This window comes from Taudactylus pleione, unplaced genomic scaffold (assembly GCF_031769625.1).
Source record: "Taudactylus pleione unplaced genomic scaffold, aTauple2 ptg000034l, whole genome shotgun sequence".
Classification (NCBI taxonomy): domain Eukaryota; kingdom Metazoa; phylum Chordata; class Amphibia; order Anura; family Myobatrachidae; genus Taudactylus; species Taudactylus pleione.
Window position 1 is genome coordinate 3001055 of NW_028284436.1, and position 17292 is coordinate 3018346.

General features: G+C 43.5%; 1 protein-coding gene across 1 annotated transcript in view; it reads right to left on the reverse strand.

The window, feature by feature from the left end:
* The window catches only part of ADAM12 (ADAM metallopeptidase domain 12), a 736937-nt gene that overhangs the window by 635279 nt on the left and 84366 nt on the right, over nucleotides 1–17292 (reverse strand). The window contains exon 2 of the mRNA XM_088452195.1: nucleotides 512–645. Within this exon, the coding sequence (XP_088308321.1) occupies nucleotides 512–645 (134 nt within the window). The remainder of the gene's footprint in view (nucleotides 1–511; nucleotides 646–17292) is intronic.

Below are 17292 nucleotides of genomic sequence, written 5' to 3' on the forward strand. Positions count from 1 at the left end.
GTTGACATTCTGTCAACATAATGACTACATACCATAATATATAGTGGCATTATTTAAATGCTTTCAGCAAGTAATACAAATGCCATCTTATATACTTTTAACAGCCAATTAATAGGCGAACCGACTGCAACCTGCAAATAATTAGTACACACTGTGGATAATAACCTGTTTTTGCCATTTGTCCAGTCTTTAACTGGGAACATGACATAACTCATTAAATATATCTATATATAATAGAAGGTTTTGCAGCATAGTCATCTCTGCGCTTCATTGTTGGGTAACGAGTGTAAATGGAACAGACCAGGATACATGGTACAATAACTATCTACAGTCCACTAATAGCAACTTAGGAATCAGCTGACATTCAATTATATGCTGCTCATTGGGTTTAGAAAATAGAGTGAACTATTTCCATTTGTTACATTGTTAGCGCAGTCCCCAATGTTCTCATTTCATTCGCCATTGTGTAGCTAAAAGCATCTCCTAGGAGCATTAAAATAAGAACACTAACCTTTGGAAAGATGGTACCTATTGGCTTCCACTGTTCTCCACTCCAAAGATACGGGACTATTATTTCATAATGTCCACAATGTTCTCTTTCTGCCGGTTTCCTAGACAATCCCAATTTACAGTCCACATTCTCTCCTAGACAAAGCAGGGTAAAGAAACTCATGTTAGTGCAGAACAGGCTGCAAACACAGACATCACCGTTCAGATGACTTTGCAGAGTCGGCAGGAGATTATTACGTTCTAGAATATCTTTTAATAAATCAAATCAATTAAACATTTCCAGCAGCTGCACTTTGTGGAGTAGGAGGAAAATCATTGTTCTAGAACAAGGGAAAAAACTCCCATAAAGGAACCATTTAGTATAAACAAAATAATAAGATATAATAAAAGATGGTACACGGTAACATCAACATTAAAGGGTCAGAAAACAAGGTACAGTAGTGCATTTTTTTTTAGTTTCCATTTTTCTCTCTAAATTGAAGTTTTGTGCTGTAGAGTAAGCTGTGGCTTTTCAAAGGGGGTGGGACTACAAGTTCCAGCATGTCTTGCCAACCAGAGGACATCATGACTTCCAACTATCCAGCTTTTTATATGTGTTAAGATGGCCAGATACTGATACTGATAAATTGCCACCAAAATCGGACCTTGAATCGTCTCAATGTCCAGCAATGATCCTATTAAAGTCACACAAGAAAACGGGTATGATAAAAAAGTCGACATTCAGACGTTGACAATGTGATTTTTCCTACATTTAACAACGAACCCTAACTGCAGCTTAATCCTAACCGCAACTTAACCCTAACCGCAACTTGACCCTAACCACAGCCTAACCCTATCCGCAGCCCAACCCTATCCGCAGCCCAACCCTAACTGCAGCCCAGCCCATATCGGCCTCCCAACCCTATCCGCAGCTCAACCCTAACTGCAGCCCAACCCTATCCGCAGCCCAACCCTAACTGCAGCCCAGCCCATATCGGCCTCCCAGCCCTATCCGCAGCTCAACCCTAACTGCAGCCCAACCCTATCCGCAGCCCAACCCTAACTGCAGCCCAGCCCATATCGGCCTCCCAACCCTATCCGCAGCCCAACCCTAACTGCAGCCCAGCCCATATCGGCCGCCCAGCCCTATCCGCAGCTCAACCCTATCCGCAGCCCAAACCTAACTGCAGTTTACCAGTAACCGCCGTCTAACTCTAACCCTAAAATTGGCTATCAACTCTCTGTCAACATTCTCAATGTCGGCATTCTGTTGGTGTCTGCATTGTTTCAGTACTAGAACCCAATCACTGATCATTAACTGTGACATTAAAAGGTATACTACTGTAGATCTAAAATACACATTGCCATGGATAAATCAGCTACTAGTAATAGCAATATTAGCAAAACTAGACAGTACAGACATTTATCATAATTATATTTACTCTGCAGCTGAGTTTGAGCCATTGCTCCCTATTATCAGCTACTTTTTTGCTAAAGAAAGATATGAAAGTCCAATTACAGTGAAAATATAATCCTTCATAACCATAACTTTAGGTTGGACCTATAAAAATGAGAAAGAGGATTTGGGAGTCTTAGGTGCCTTCCTTCACATTGTGCACCCCTCTCCCATCAAACACAGGTCCCTCTTCGGGCACTGCCCTGCCTATCCCACTACTTAACTTGTATGAAACAGGGCCTTAGTGGCATGTCCTTCTCTTATTAGCGTTGTGTAGTAGCTTGTTTTTTGTGAGCCAATGTCCTTCAGGTTTAATTCCACTTTAAGCTGTGGACGGATAATGAATTTTATAGAAACCAAAATGCGCATCACTTCACGCCAACATATATAAAACATGTAATAATCTATACTTGCCAACATTTAAATTGCCCCCTGCCGGCAGGGGGCAGCCAGGTGGGAGGTGTATAAAGCGTGGTGCCACCATTGTGTCAAAATGGCCACACCACTGCTATACAAAGCCAAAATTTCCAGCACTTTAAAATTAGGTGGTGTGTCCACAATGACGCATTGCAATGCAAAGTGAATCATCAAGCTGCCCGGGCCGCCCACATAACTCGGGAAGTGGGTGGCAGTCGGCGGCAGGTATGTGGGGGACTTGTCTACTCTCCCAAGAGTTTGGTAGAGCCACCAGAAGTTGTGGACATTCCGGTAGAGTAGGTAAGAATGTAACATAACCCCAAAACAGAGCACAGTACTGCCGTGTGGTTGAGAATATATAATTCTGAATTGCAATTACCTTTATGAATGTACCAAGCCATTGAAAATAACCACTCTTGCTTATGATGATCAGGTGTAGAAATCACAGTTCTCCAGCTGATATAAGTAGACAGATAAGCTTGTATTCAGTAGCGGACTTGCACCCATGTCTTCTACCGCTCCACCTCACTGCCCAGCACTGCCCTTAAGAGTCCAGTCACCATCGCACAACACGCACACTTTTATGCTGACTTCAATACACTTAAATTAATTGAAAAACTTTCAAAAAAGAAGTGTATACTGTTATTGGGTTGAGTACGGGATGCCGGCGCTCGGGATCCTGGTGGTCAGAATCCAGACACCGGCCTTCCGACAGGGTTGGGATACCGACACCTGTCGGTAAGTATCCACCTACAAAACCGTCGCGAAATGCAACAAAAGACAAAAACGATCTTTTTGGGGCACTCTTGAAAAAAATATTTTTTTAAAAAAAAAATTGAAGATTATGATATTGTGGTCAATAAAATGTAATCTTTATTAAATTCCCTCTAAAAAGAGTGGTAATTAATACACTCCAAATATATAGTCAATCACAAGACATTTTATATAACACACAGATCATACTGAAATAACATACATGAATGTAAGTTTGAAGGTGAAATATTTTTTCATAAATCTCTCTAATAAGCCCTGAGGCAAAAATAATAGATATATAAAGAAAATGTATAGATTTAATCTAGCCTTCAGGGATATGCAACCACTCCAAAATAACGAAAAAAAAAATAATGATACAGCCTCTAATACATTATAGGGCGAATAATGAATTATCACAATACTGTATTCTGGTACACAATAATCTCTGTCTGCTTAAATTAATTGCTAAATTGCTCTCAGTCAAGTTTAGGCACTGCAGTTGCCATTGAATAAATGATAAAGTTTGCAGAGAAGCAGAAGAACAAAATAAGTATTTTCTGGTGCACTCTTAGGAAATTTCTTAGAAAATCATATCATACAAAAAATAATAAAGACATAATATTTAATTTTTATTGAAAAACTTATTTAAAAAGAGGTAGTGTGTTAGAGATTTACCCCTACGATCACAACAAGTAAAAAATAATATCAATACAGTCGGTACACATCCAAATAGTTAAATTAATATTAATGGATGTGTCAAATTTGAAATAATTCTGTGATTCTGATTTAAGGTGAAAATTTGTCGCTCTGACATATTCCCGGTTATGTTTGATTAAATAACCATTACTTAATTTATTTGATAGGGAAGAGTCATAGATACCCACAATGATGTCATATTCTAGGCAATTTATTAAATATTAATCTAGAAACATCATATTCTAGGCAGTCATAATGTAATCGAGTTGTTTTTAGATATGTAATTATAGACAGTGAAAGAACATAATAACTTAGGGCCTGATTCAGACCCGGTCAAAAGCGCTGAGCACTTGTAACCGGGTCGATGGTGGCCCAGAGCGCATGCGCACGACGGAGCCGGATCCGTCGTGCGCATGCGCGAGACCCAGATAGCGACGGGCAATCCGTCGCTCCGGGTCTCGCACCAAAGGGGGCGTGCTCTCGATATTGAGTGACAGGACGCCCCCTTTGGTGGACGGGCAGGCCGGGGGGGTGGCTGCCCAGACGGAGGCGTTCCCATGAGAACGCCCAGCGCCTGCCCCACTGACATCACAAGTGATGTCAGTGGGAGAGCTTTCGGCTCTGTTTGAGCCAAAAGCTCTCTGGGGCTTGCGGCCATGAGACCCTACCACAAGGGTCTCGTTGCAAGCTCGATGGTCGCGATGGTCTTGACCATCGCGACCATCATAATGGCTGCTCGCATTAGCTGTGGGTGGCATCCCACAGCAATGAGAGCGGCCAGGAGGCCGCTCCATTAAAAAAAAAAAAGACGCCCTGATTCAGAGTGAGCGCTCTGTCAGAGCGTCCGGCTCTGAATCAGGGCCTTAGTCCCTCTAGACACCTTACAGGAACCAGAATTTTGAAACCATATGAATGCCTTTGACAATGCTGCAGTACAGTATGCAAACATAAACAGAGGAAAACACATGTACTTAAAATATTATAAAACTAACCAAATTTCCTGATTAATACTGGGTGGTTAGTAATAATTATTCTCATAAAGCTCACAGATCCCATAAACAGTTAAATTGCATACAAATCCATGAAAAGTGGCAACACGTGTGTGACCTATATGAGCTTCCCCAAAGTACTCATATCTGTATACATACATAAATACAAATGCATTTTAACAATACCAGATTGTATATTTGCAAAAGAATAAAACATACACTTTCTTTTGATTACCTCTAGGACTAATCAAATGTCCTGAGATAAATTGGCAGCAAATGGTTTAGTAGTAATTGTGCCCACTTAATATATAGAATAAAGAGTATATCTCTATCATTGCTTTAATTGTGTCTGTGGGTCACAGAAGTAAGGAAAGCCCAGGGAAAAGATATGTGACACAACTTCTGCTTTCCCTTGTCTAATTATCGAACAAGGGATGAGAGAGAGGTGGACATTAATCCCCGGGGAAACAACAGAGAGAGCGCTTCTGCTGTCCCCGCTCCTGACAGTATCTTCCCTCTGTTGCTATTAAAGCATTGCAGGGAAGAAGTCTCTTCCCGGCTATGTAGCAAAAGTAAAGGAGGGTAACTGTCACTGTATTCAAAGTAAAGATTACGGTTGTATCGTGCTGTATCTGCTGGGCTGCTTAAAACGAGCAAGCAGCTCCGTCGGTGTAAGCGGTTTGCCTACACAGGCTTGGTCACCTGATAATGAAGGAGAGTACCGTGTGACCACAAGTCCGTGTGAGAGAGGTTGGAGTGGTGTATGTGAAAGCTGCTGCTCGGGCAGCTGATGGAAGGACGCGGGTTTCGCCTGAGGTTTGGTGACGGACTTGTGGTCACAAGGTACTCTCCTTCATTTTACCTCATAGCGCTCTCTCATCTGGGAGGATGCCGGTGACTTCTCCTGCAATGCCAGCATGGTAACAGGAGTCAAGACACGGCTGATGACCCAGAAAGCAGAAGCGCTGCTGTTGTTTCTTCCAGGGTCAGCGTCTTCCTCCCTCTCATCCCCTGTTCGATCCTTAGATGGGGGAAAGTAGAAGTGGATAGTCGCCCCTCTTGTTACCCTGGACCTTACTTTTTTCACTGATTTGATACAAGTGTTTTGAGATATCTTATATACCCTACCAGTCGGTCAATGAATTTATTTATACCAATTCAATTGTATCACTTTCAAGGATCATGTGGTATTGAGTATCATTACAGCCTAGACTTGTTCTTACAGGGTCAAGTGATTCTATTGTATATTTTGCATTCATCAGGTCAACCCTGTGATTTTATTGTATATTTTGCTCCAATCAGGTCAATCCTTACATATGTTTCCAGTTCAATCATGCTTGTTGTATGCTCATTTATGTATATGTGTCTCAGACGAACCCTGACTATTTTGAGGATGGAGTTTATGATTAACATTTATTTGGGTTTAAGAACTGATCTGTCTACACAGGTTTTTATTTGATTACGTTTCTCTTTAACTCGTAGCAATTTGATTCTGATTGAATTTACCATGTACTCATATATGTCATATTAGCACTAAGCTTGAATAGTCATTTATTACCAGTCTGGGACTTTTGACCAATTGGTTTAAGGGATTTATTCAATGGCAACTGCAGTGCCTAAACTTGACTGAGACAGCAATTTATCAATTAATTTAAGCAGAGAGAGATTATTGTGTACCAGAATACAGTATTGTGATCATTCATTATTCATCCTACAATGTATTAGAGGCTGTATCATTATTTTTATTTTTTTCGTTATTTTGGAGTGGTTGCATATCCCTGAAGGCTAGATTAAATCTATACATTTTCTTTATATATCTATTATTTTTGCCTCAGGGCTTATTAGAGAGATTTATGAAAAAAAGATTTGCCTTCAAAGTTCAAACATACATTCATGTATTTATTTCAATATGATCTGTGTGTTCTATAAAATGTCTTGTGATTGACTATATATTTGGAATGTATTAATTACCACTCATTTTAGAGGGAATTTAATAAAGGTTAAATTTTATTGACCACAATATCATAATCTTCAATTTTTTTGAAAAAAATATTTTTTTCAAGAGTGCCCCAAAAAGATAGTTTTTGTCTTTTGTTGCCTTTCGCAACGGTTTTGTATGTGTATTACACAAATTCTTTGGGTGCACCACCAACAAAGGGTCATCGAATAAATAAATATTGTATGATTGACCATAATTTTGGTTTAGAGGTTTTATCTTCTTTTCTATATATCTTTATCATATTATTATTCATCAGTGCCGAATCTTCGTATTTATCAGGTAAGTATCCACCCCCTACCCCTAAACCTAATCCTCCCTCCCCGATGCCTAAACCTAACCCTCCCTCCCTGGTGACTAAACCTAAATCTCTCCCCCGCCTAGCCTAAACCTAATCTCCCCCCTCCCTAGTGCCTAACCCTCCCCTTAGTGCCTAATCCTAACCCCTAACCCTCCCCCTAACCCCACTACTTACCATCGGGATGCTGGTGGTCGAGATGCTGGCGCTGGGATTCTGATTGGTGTCAGGATTCCGGCACCGGCATCACGACAGTCGGGATGGTAACTACATCCCATTTAAACAACACACCTTGTGGTACACTAAGAAAAATAAATTAATAATAATAAAAATGACATTTGCATCAAAGAAAACCATTTGTTTATATCAGTGTAAGTGTTAACACAGCTCACAAGCCAGTGACACGGGAACACTATAGATATCTGAAGGCGAAAGGATTGAGCATGATACTGTCTATCACTATATCAACCCTTTGTCACTAATCCCTTTAATCATATTTTAATCCTTGAGGTTTTACCCTCTGTTGCCTGCTCTCACTGTCAGGCCGCATTAGTGTACTGTAGCAGCTGATAATATTTCAAGCCTGTTTTGTGCCACTTCTTCGAGTTTCAGTTGTAAAAGGTCAAAGTGGCCACTGGGCTGTACATAAAATGTTCGGAAAGAAAAAGAATCGTTTTAAATACAGGGAGAGAACACTGTCTCGCATCCTGGTGACATTTCATTGCTCTGCTGATTAATGTTTTCACCAAACTCCCATATGAAATATTTCTCCATGTTCCTCTTCATAATATACCTTGGATTTCTAAGCACAGAAATATATATATATTAATATTGTATTTTATCTAAGACAGTTTTACTGATGGAATAAATTTATGCCGATGTAACATCTCCACTCTGTTATAACAGTTCGTACATGCCAACACATCTATGTTTAGTACAGTATTATTATATACATACATTAAGCTGGAATTGTTAAGAGTTTATTGCTCCTATTCTTTTGTTATCATAATAAATCAAAAACGTGGACTCTAAAGATAGTAAATATACAACCAAACAAAAAGGTAATATGTCTGGTCTGATTTCTAGGATGAAGATAATTAAATTCCATCTCATCTGCTATCGCTAGGAATTGGTATGAAGAAATATTTCTACCGTTCATGTGAAACAGCACTTTGCATACAGAGGAGTGTGTATTCGCAGCCAGAGACCAAGGTAGTAAAGGAATAACAGGAGTGTCGACAGTTGGCAGAGGAGAGCAAGTTCATATTTATTAATTATCCGGTTTTAGACCAGACAATCATAATTTCTTATTGCCGCTTGCACTGGCAAACTCCGGTCGTGTGGTTGGGGGGCGGGGCTCAGCTGGTTGCCTGGAAACCCCACTCCACTGCCCACACCATGACCACAATAGAAATAGTCATATAATAGAATTTTACTAGTGCTGCATGTTCTTCTCAGTATCCCAAATTAAATATTCAGAACCACTTGTGGGACTTGTCAGCCAGTAATAAATACACCTGTGTACCAACTAGGAGATCTGGAAAACATGCACTGTTAGGGGTGCACTGCTATAGACCATCAATAGGGTTAATTAATACCGTATAATAATACACTATCCAGTGTATAAATAGACCAATATGTACATATACTGTATGCCCACGGGGCAGTGCTAGGTTCCTCTGCTGCTCCTCCAGACTCCCGGACTTGCTCCAATGCTCTGGAATGGTGCCCAAAACAGGTGTTTTTTGGGGATATCCTCCAAATTTCCTTTGGAAACCTTATATCATACGTGCCTTTATTCTACCTTACTGTAGTAAACACCATTTTTCTACTTCTGAAAGTAAATAAAAAGGAGTGACCGATTGTATAAAAAATGTAAAAGTAAAATAAAAATGCAAGAAAAATGCACCAGTTTGTAGAAGTAAAAGGAAGAGGGATGGGTACCACATGATGGCAACCGTTTTGTCAGAAACAGGTGTAAGTAGTGATGAGAGGGGGATTTACTAGCTAATTTCTGGCATCTGTGTTATACCATGACCTGTTTGAATAATTACAAGTGTTTTGTTCTTGCCTTTACTAATTAGCGTCATGACCAAGGAATAAGCATTTGCCCCATCACCAGGGTGGCCTTGCAGCCAGGGCCGGATTAAGGCCCACATGGGCCTGGAGCTGAAAATGTTCAAGGGCCTATACTGAGAAGGGGAAGAGCTGTGATCTGTGCTGTGTGGGTGTGGTCAAAGTCACCTTGGTGTTTACACCCTCCCTAACTATAAAGAAATAGAAAAATTGCATAATTTGTTTTTAGGGGGAATACTAGAAAAACTATTTATGGCCATTTAGGCAGCTGGTAATCATGCTGTCATGTTGATGGGCCTATTTTTATGTGGAGGCCTGGAGCTGTAGCTCCATCCGCCCCATTGTTAATCTGGTGCTGCTTGCAGCTGTCCTGAATAGCAGAATCCAGTGCTTAGTGAAGGACAGGATACCACCACTCATCCTTCACCTAGCTTACTACTGACTATTCCCTTGTGTACCAACCCAGCTTACTACTGACTATTCACTTGTGTACCCACCCGGATTATGACTGATAATCCACTTGTGTGCCAATCCGGCTTACTACCAGGGGCGGATCTAGACTGTTCTTTCAGGGTGGGTGATAGTCGCCGGATGCGAACCAATAGGAGCTTGCGGACCGGCAGCCAATCAGCAGGAGCTGCTGGTCTGCGCGCTCCCATTGGCTTGCGACTAGTGCTAGATTAGAATGAGATCAGAGCGGTCATTCTCGAGGGCTGCTGTGGACTGTTGGGCGGCCTTGCAGCAACAAATTCAAAGCTCCTGCCACCCGGGCCCCCCTCTGCGAAATTGGCCAGACCAGCCCATCTGCCCATCGGCCCTTCTGACATTTGGTAGGGGTGAGCTTCAGCATATAATAAAGCTGCGTGTTAGGACCGGAGAGGCAGCTACTTATATACAGACCATCACTTACTCACTTGTCACACTTGACTGAGCACTGCTCCTACCTTAGCAGCTGAAACCCGGAGCAGATCTGCAGCACCCGCCCCTGAGCCGCCTCACACAGGGAAGTCATTCTCGTACTACAGACAGTGTGCCCCACCGAGGGTGACTAACTCCTCCCCTTCCTGAGATCCCGCCCAGAGCGTGAGTTTCACTCTCACTGTACTACATTGCTGGTCCTCGGCTGCTCTCCTGCCTCACCCCGTCCTCACTATAGCCGGGTATTTAACCCATCTAATTAACCAAAAGTAGAGCGCATACAGCCAGCGGTGTGTGTGTCACACTGTTGCTGGGACAGGGAGGAAGCGGGAGACCAGCAGTGTGTGTAATACAGTGACACACATCCTCCGTCGGCGGTGCAGCTAGATAAGGGGCAGTGAGGGCACACAGCCTGCACTGTGTTCAATGCAGAATGGACTGTGCTAGGGGGGGCGATCGCTTCAATCGCCTCCCCCCTCCCGGGATCCGACACTGCTTACTACTGACTATTCACTTGTTTACCAACCTGGCTTACTACTGACTATCCACTTGTGTACCAACAACGCCTAATGACCAGGCTCAGTGTTCTCCTCAGAAAAATTTTCCCGCCGGGTGGCATCAAGAAGCAGCCGGGTGGGGCCTTCACAATAATAACATGTTTTAAACCCTGACCTTATAATGATTTAAACTTGAAATAACATTTTATATATTAATTCTCCTCTTATTATTAGAGGCCCAGTTGTCTGATTATGAAAAAGCTGCAAAGTCTGTAGGATCTGGTCCTTTTTATACAGCTCCCAGATACAGGGCCTGATTCAGACCCGGTCGCAAGCGCTGAGCGCGCGCAGCCGGGTCGATGGTGGCCCACAGCGCATGTGCACGACGGAGCCGGCTCCGTCGTGCGCATGCGCGAGACCCGGCTAGCGATGGGCAATCCGTCGCTTCGGGTCTCGCACCAAAGGGGGCGAGCTGTCGATGTTGAGTGACAGCTCGCCCCGTTTGGTGGGCGGGCCGGGGGGGGGGTGGCTGCCCAAAAGGAGGCATTCCCGAGGGAACGCTTGCCGTTTGGGGGCGGCCCCACTGACATCACGAGTGATGTCAGTGGAGAGCTTCCGGCTCTGTAAAGCTGTAAAGCTCTCTGGGGATTATGATGAACAAGACCCTACCACAAGGGTCTCATCGCAAGCTCGATGGTCGCGATGGTCTTGACCATCGCGGGTGGTAGGCTGTTTCTTGCCGGGTGGTCTTCCCGCAAAAAACAGCCTGGGGAGAACACTGAGGCTTACTACTATCCACTTGTGTACCAACCCGGCTTACTACTGAAAATTAGAGATGAGCGGGTCCGGTTCCCTGAGAACCGGACCCACCTGAATGTCGGGGATCCGGGGCGATCCGAGCACAGCCCGGATCCCTGACCTAAGCCAAATCCTCGCGACCCCTCTGTCGAGTCGCGAGGTTTTGTTTTCAGTGGGCTTAACGCTGATTGGCTGACAGAGCCGTCTGTCACGGCTCTCAGCCAATCAGCGTTAAGCCCATTGAAAACACTACAAAATAGAGAAAAGAACAATGCGCCCGCCATCCCCCACCGCCGGCACCCCCGCTGCTGACACCACCCGCTGCCGACACCACGGCAGCCCCATTGGCAGCATCCCCCGCCAACACTCCAGCACTGCTGCCCAAAGTACTGAGGACACCGTCAGCGACTCCCACACTTCCGACACTCCCACAGAGAGGACACCACCAGCACCCCCGCTCTGCGGACACTGCTGTCACAGTAAGTGCACTATTGGTGTATCCAACCCACACTGTATAACACACTGTATCCGTGTTGGAAATTAAAAACTGACCTGCCACATGTTAGTGCCGCCCACTGTGTCACTTAGCTTAGTCAGCCAGCTAGCTGGATGCAACCTTTTGGCCTTAACTAGATGAAGCAAATAATATTGTGAGGTGGTCAAAATTGATTGGAAATGACTGGAAATCAATGTTATTGAGGTTAATTATACTGTAGGGACAAAAACATTTTATGTGATTTTAGCTGTTTTTATGATTTTTTAAGAAAAAAATCCAGATGCAAAACACGAAATCAAAACACGGAGGTGAGGTTTTGGCAAAACCAATCCAGATCCAAAACCTGGGTAAATCCAGATCCAAAACCAAAACGCGGGGGTCGGCGCACATCTCTACTGAAAATCCACTTGTGTACTGACGCGATTTATTACTGACTATCCACTTGTGTACCGGCTTACTACTAACTATTCACTTGTGTACCAACCCGGCTTACTACCGACTATCCACTTGTATTTTGTCCCAGCTTACTACTGACGATCCACTTGAGGACGGACCCATAATACTATTGACAATCCTCTTATGGATACGATTGTGTTCCAGCACAGCTAACATCTGACTAACTGCTTGAGTGCAAATGCAAACAAAAACTGAACATTACATATCTGCTATCCATCTATATTTGGGATCTTCTAGAGATTCTTGGACTGCAGTTAGCTCTATCAGTCAATGGACTTCAGATAACACACCAGTATTATGACACATTGGGCCTGATTCAGAGCCGGACGCTATTTGCGCTCGCTCGTTCAGAAAATAGGGGTGGCTATTCAAATGAACCGTTCGCTCTTTGCGGTCTGTTCACGCCTCTATGTCTGAACGAGCGAACAAAACTTGCGGTCGTTTTTTGAAAAAATACGCCCCCTGGCCGCTCGCATCCTACGTCATGTCCGCTATTTATTAGATTAATCGCGTACATCGACCAGGGTATGAACTGCTCGCTATTCTTGTGGTTGGTGTTTGCTACCACAATTTTGCGAGCAGCTCTGGCTATAAAATAACCCAGTGACGTGGTCAATGACGCTGCTGTATTAATTATGCACACCCTTAAAACACCTTCTGATCTCCACTCCCCGTTTTCAAGCACCTTCCCCTGTTACCACCCACATACGCCTCCTCCTGTCACTCATATTAGCAGGCACTCGCTATTTAGCGAACAAACGATTTTTGGCCACACTGACTGGTTCGCGCATGCGTATTACGATCCGTACGCATGCGCAGTTGGGCAAACATCGCTCGGAGCGAACGAGCGGCCGCTTACAAGCGGCTCTGAATCAGGCCCATTGTCTTTAGCCCAATATCATTGTATTGTGACCATTGGAGTGTTAAAGTTGCTATTAGAGGGTTCTGATTTTCATTAACATTACTAACTGCCCAGGGGACTGCCTTATCGGGAGGGAAGCCCCCAAATTTAATGAAGTAAATAAAATCAAGTTATGTAAAATAACTTTGATAACTAGCAAATACATCCTGGAGTTTTCAGTCAGTACAACTTTAGTATCCACTGTAGCAATCCCAAATGTTCAGAAAACAAATATTTTAGTAATTACAACATACTTAATTTGTGATACGACTCTTTAAAAAAAAGTAAATATACAGCTCAATGCTTTTTGTCACCATTCCTAAAACAAGTTTACTGGGGACACATAATTTCATTAGTTTTCAGAGTAATTAATGGCTGCTCCACTATTAGGAGATAAAACATCTGGCATGATGAAAACTTTCTTTATTTGAAATTATGCCGCATTAACACATTGCCCCTGAACATGTAGCTTATGCCGAAATGACCGATTTTTTTCTTTACCCTCGTACAATAGAGAGAAAACCTGAGAAAAATAGTAGGGGCTGTAACGTTTTGAAACAAAGAATATAAATGGGATATTAAACCATATTTAAATAATGTCCGTGTCACCCACCCCATGTAGCAGTGAGATGGGGGACAGTGCGCTTTTGATATGCGAGTCGGTGCAATTTATATACCAGAGAATTCTATCTGTTCTTGTCGTGTCTACTCCTCTCTCTGTTCTGGTCAGTTGGATCAGAGTGACCAGATTAATTCCTGGTCTGTAACCTACAGCGGCTGTCTTCCAAATGTGCGAGAAGGTACCAGTTTGTCCCGCACTAAAAACCTGCACCCTATTACATTTTGCTCATGATTTCTGCTCTTGTTATGTTGTTTTCTTCATTTTATGATTGTTGACCCCTCAGTCATAACATTATTTGCTTTACCTCCTTGAAAACCTGTCAGCGAGGGACACGTACAGAACCCATCAGACAAAAAGAATGATCTGTGATGTTATGCCACATCTGCTACTACTGGCCACCAAAGTTCCAGGAGTTAAATGTTTCTTCAAGTACCTGTCTAACCAGCAGATAAAGGACTCATCACAGCAAATCCCACCCCATGCTGAGATGCATCAATCACAGCTTGCACCAGACAAGATCAGAGCCATGTCTTTCTCCGATTATATTATTCCATTGCTCACACACAGCTCTCTGCTCCCTGAAGCTGCAAAGCTATATTTCCTATTTTGATCTTTGAATTGTGAGTGTGATTATATATATATACTAGGGGTGTGCACCGGCCACTTTTCGTGTTTTGGTTTTGGATCTGGATCTTTCTTCGTGTTTTGAATCTGGATTGGTTTTGCCAAAACCACCCTTCCATGTTTTGGGTTCTGGATTTTGTGTTTTGGATCTGTATTTTTTTGGAAAAAAGCATAAAAACAGCTAAAATCACAGAATTTGTTTTTATTTTTGTTCCTATGCTATTATTAACCTCAATAACATTAATTTCCACTCATTTCCAGTCTATTCTGAACATCTCACACCACACAATATTGTTTTTAGGAAAAAAGGTTGCACCGAGGTAGCTGGATGACTATGCTAAGCGACACGAATGGGCGGCACAAACACGTGGCTCATCTAGGAGTGACACTGCAGTGGCAGACAGGATGGCAGTTTGAAAAACTAGGCCCCAAACAGTACATAATGCAAAGAAAAAAAAGATGTGCAAGATGGAATTGCCCTTGGGCTCTCCCACCCACCCTTATGTTGTATAAACAGGACATGCACACTTTAACAAACCAATCATTTTAGCGCCAAGGTCTGCCACACGACTGTGGCTGAAATGATTGGTTCTTTTGGGCCCCCACAAAACAAGCTGGCAATTAATCTGTCCCTGCACAAACGGGCTCTACAGAGGCAAGATGTCATCCTCATCCTCCTCATCCACCGATTCCTCACCCTCTTCAGTGTTGTCCTCATCGTCACAGAGTAATAGTTCATCCCCGCTGGAATCCACCACCACAGGTCCCTCTGTACTTTCTGGAGGCTGGTCTTCCTGGAAGAATTGATAATTTATTTTGATGAACATCATCTTCACCACATTTTGTGGAAGCAACCTCCTACGCCTTTTGCTGACAAGGTTCCCGGCTGCACTAAACACTCTTTCGGAGTACACACTGGAGGGGGGGCAACTCAGGTAAAATAGAGCCAGTTTGTACAGGGGCCTCCAAATTGCCTCTTTTTCCTGCCAGTACAGGTACGGACTGTCTGACATGCCTACTTGGATGCTGTCACCGATGTAATCCTCCACCATATCAATGGTGACAGTATCATATGCAGTGACAGTAGACAGTCAGAAATTGTTGCCAGCTCCTTCAGTCCAGACCAGATGTCCAAACTGGCCCTTGACTTATGACACAGGCGCATGCTTGGCGCTGCTACTTTGTTGATGCATGTGCGGCTAAGGTGCACACAAACACAGAAAATATATATTTTATTTTTTTTCCGGCACTTTGTGGGTTACACCACCCTTCAACAGATGAGCCAGCTGGCCCTTGATTTATGACACAGGCGCACGCTTGGCATTTGCTACTTTGTTGATGCACTTGCGGCTACAGCGCACACAAACAGAAAAAAAAAGAATTTTTTATTTTGCACTCAGAAAAAAAAAAATATTATTTGGAGTGCACTTTGGGGGTTACAGCACCCTTTAACGGACGAGCCAGCCGGCCCTTTACTTATGACACAGGTGCACGCTTGGTGCTACTTTGTTGATGCACGTGCGGCTACGACGCACACAATTCACAAACACAGAAAAAATATTTATTTTTTTGCACTTGGGGGGAGCACCCTTGATGGACAGAGCACCCCCTGGACAACACTACAGCACCCCTTTAGGACTACAGCCTTTATGGGACACTGCACAACACAGCCCAGCCAGCCCCTATGGACAACAGCAGCACAACATAGCCCAGCCAGCCCCTATGGACTTTTGGATGGACACAGCCCCTATGGACAACAGCAGCACAACTCCCACCCTCCCTCTTCACTGTCCAAAGCCGGAGTGAAAAATGGCGCCGACCTTTTATAGAATCGAAAACCCGCGAGATCCGACAGTGAGATGTTGACGTTTTGCCTCGATTTCAGGTCCGAGTCAGGCAGGAAAACCCGAGCCTGACTCGGTTCCCGCCTTGGATCGGGGGGGGGGGTTCGGATTTCAGAAATCCAAACCCGCTCATCCCTAATATATATATATATATATATATATATATATATTGTGATAGGATCACTGGTAAAGTGGTCTGTGACAGGGATATTTATCCCAGATTCCGCTCTTATGTGTTTTAAATCCCCAGGAGAGAGTCTGCAGTGTAGCAGGCTTGAGTTTCGGCTTTTTGAAAAGCCGGTTTGGGACCTGGGGGTTGTGGGTGAGAGGAGAGGGAGGGCTCCACCCACGACCACTCCAGGTTTTGGTTCTCTTAGCCTGGTAACAGGCTTGTTAGGGTTTCCACCTGAGAGTGGCCAATATAAGCCTAGTGTGTTGAGGGCTGATTGTCTCACCTGGGAGAGCAGACAGGGAGTTTGCTCAGAGACACTTGAAAACCTATCTGTAAGTGTTGTGCTGTGCCTTGGTTGCTGGTGAGGGCATTAGGCCCTGCCAGGTTCTGGTAGTGAGGGAACTACCTGTGAAGTTAGTGCCCCGACAGGGCTAGGATTTATGTTTATGTTTTCTTTATGTTGTTTCTGACATTGTACAATAAAGACTGGCGCCGACCAGCTTGTACTTGCATCCAGACTGGTGTGCTGCTTCCCTGCTGCTGTGGGTGTGTGTAAGAAAGGAGTCCTTCTACCCAGGAGAGGGAACCCCTAATCTGACTGTGTCACAATATATATATATATATATATATATATATATATATATATCCATCCAGTAATAGAGTGCACACTCATCAACAAAAAAAACGAACTCTCATAGAAGAAATATAATCCTTTTAATTATCCATCTTCATCACCACCCAGTAAGAGGAATATATGAATCTAGCACATGTTGATAAAGTGCCAATCAGAAAAC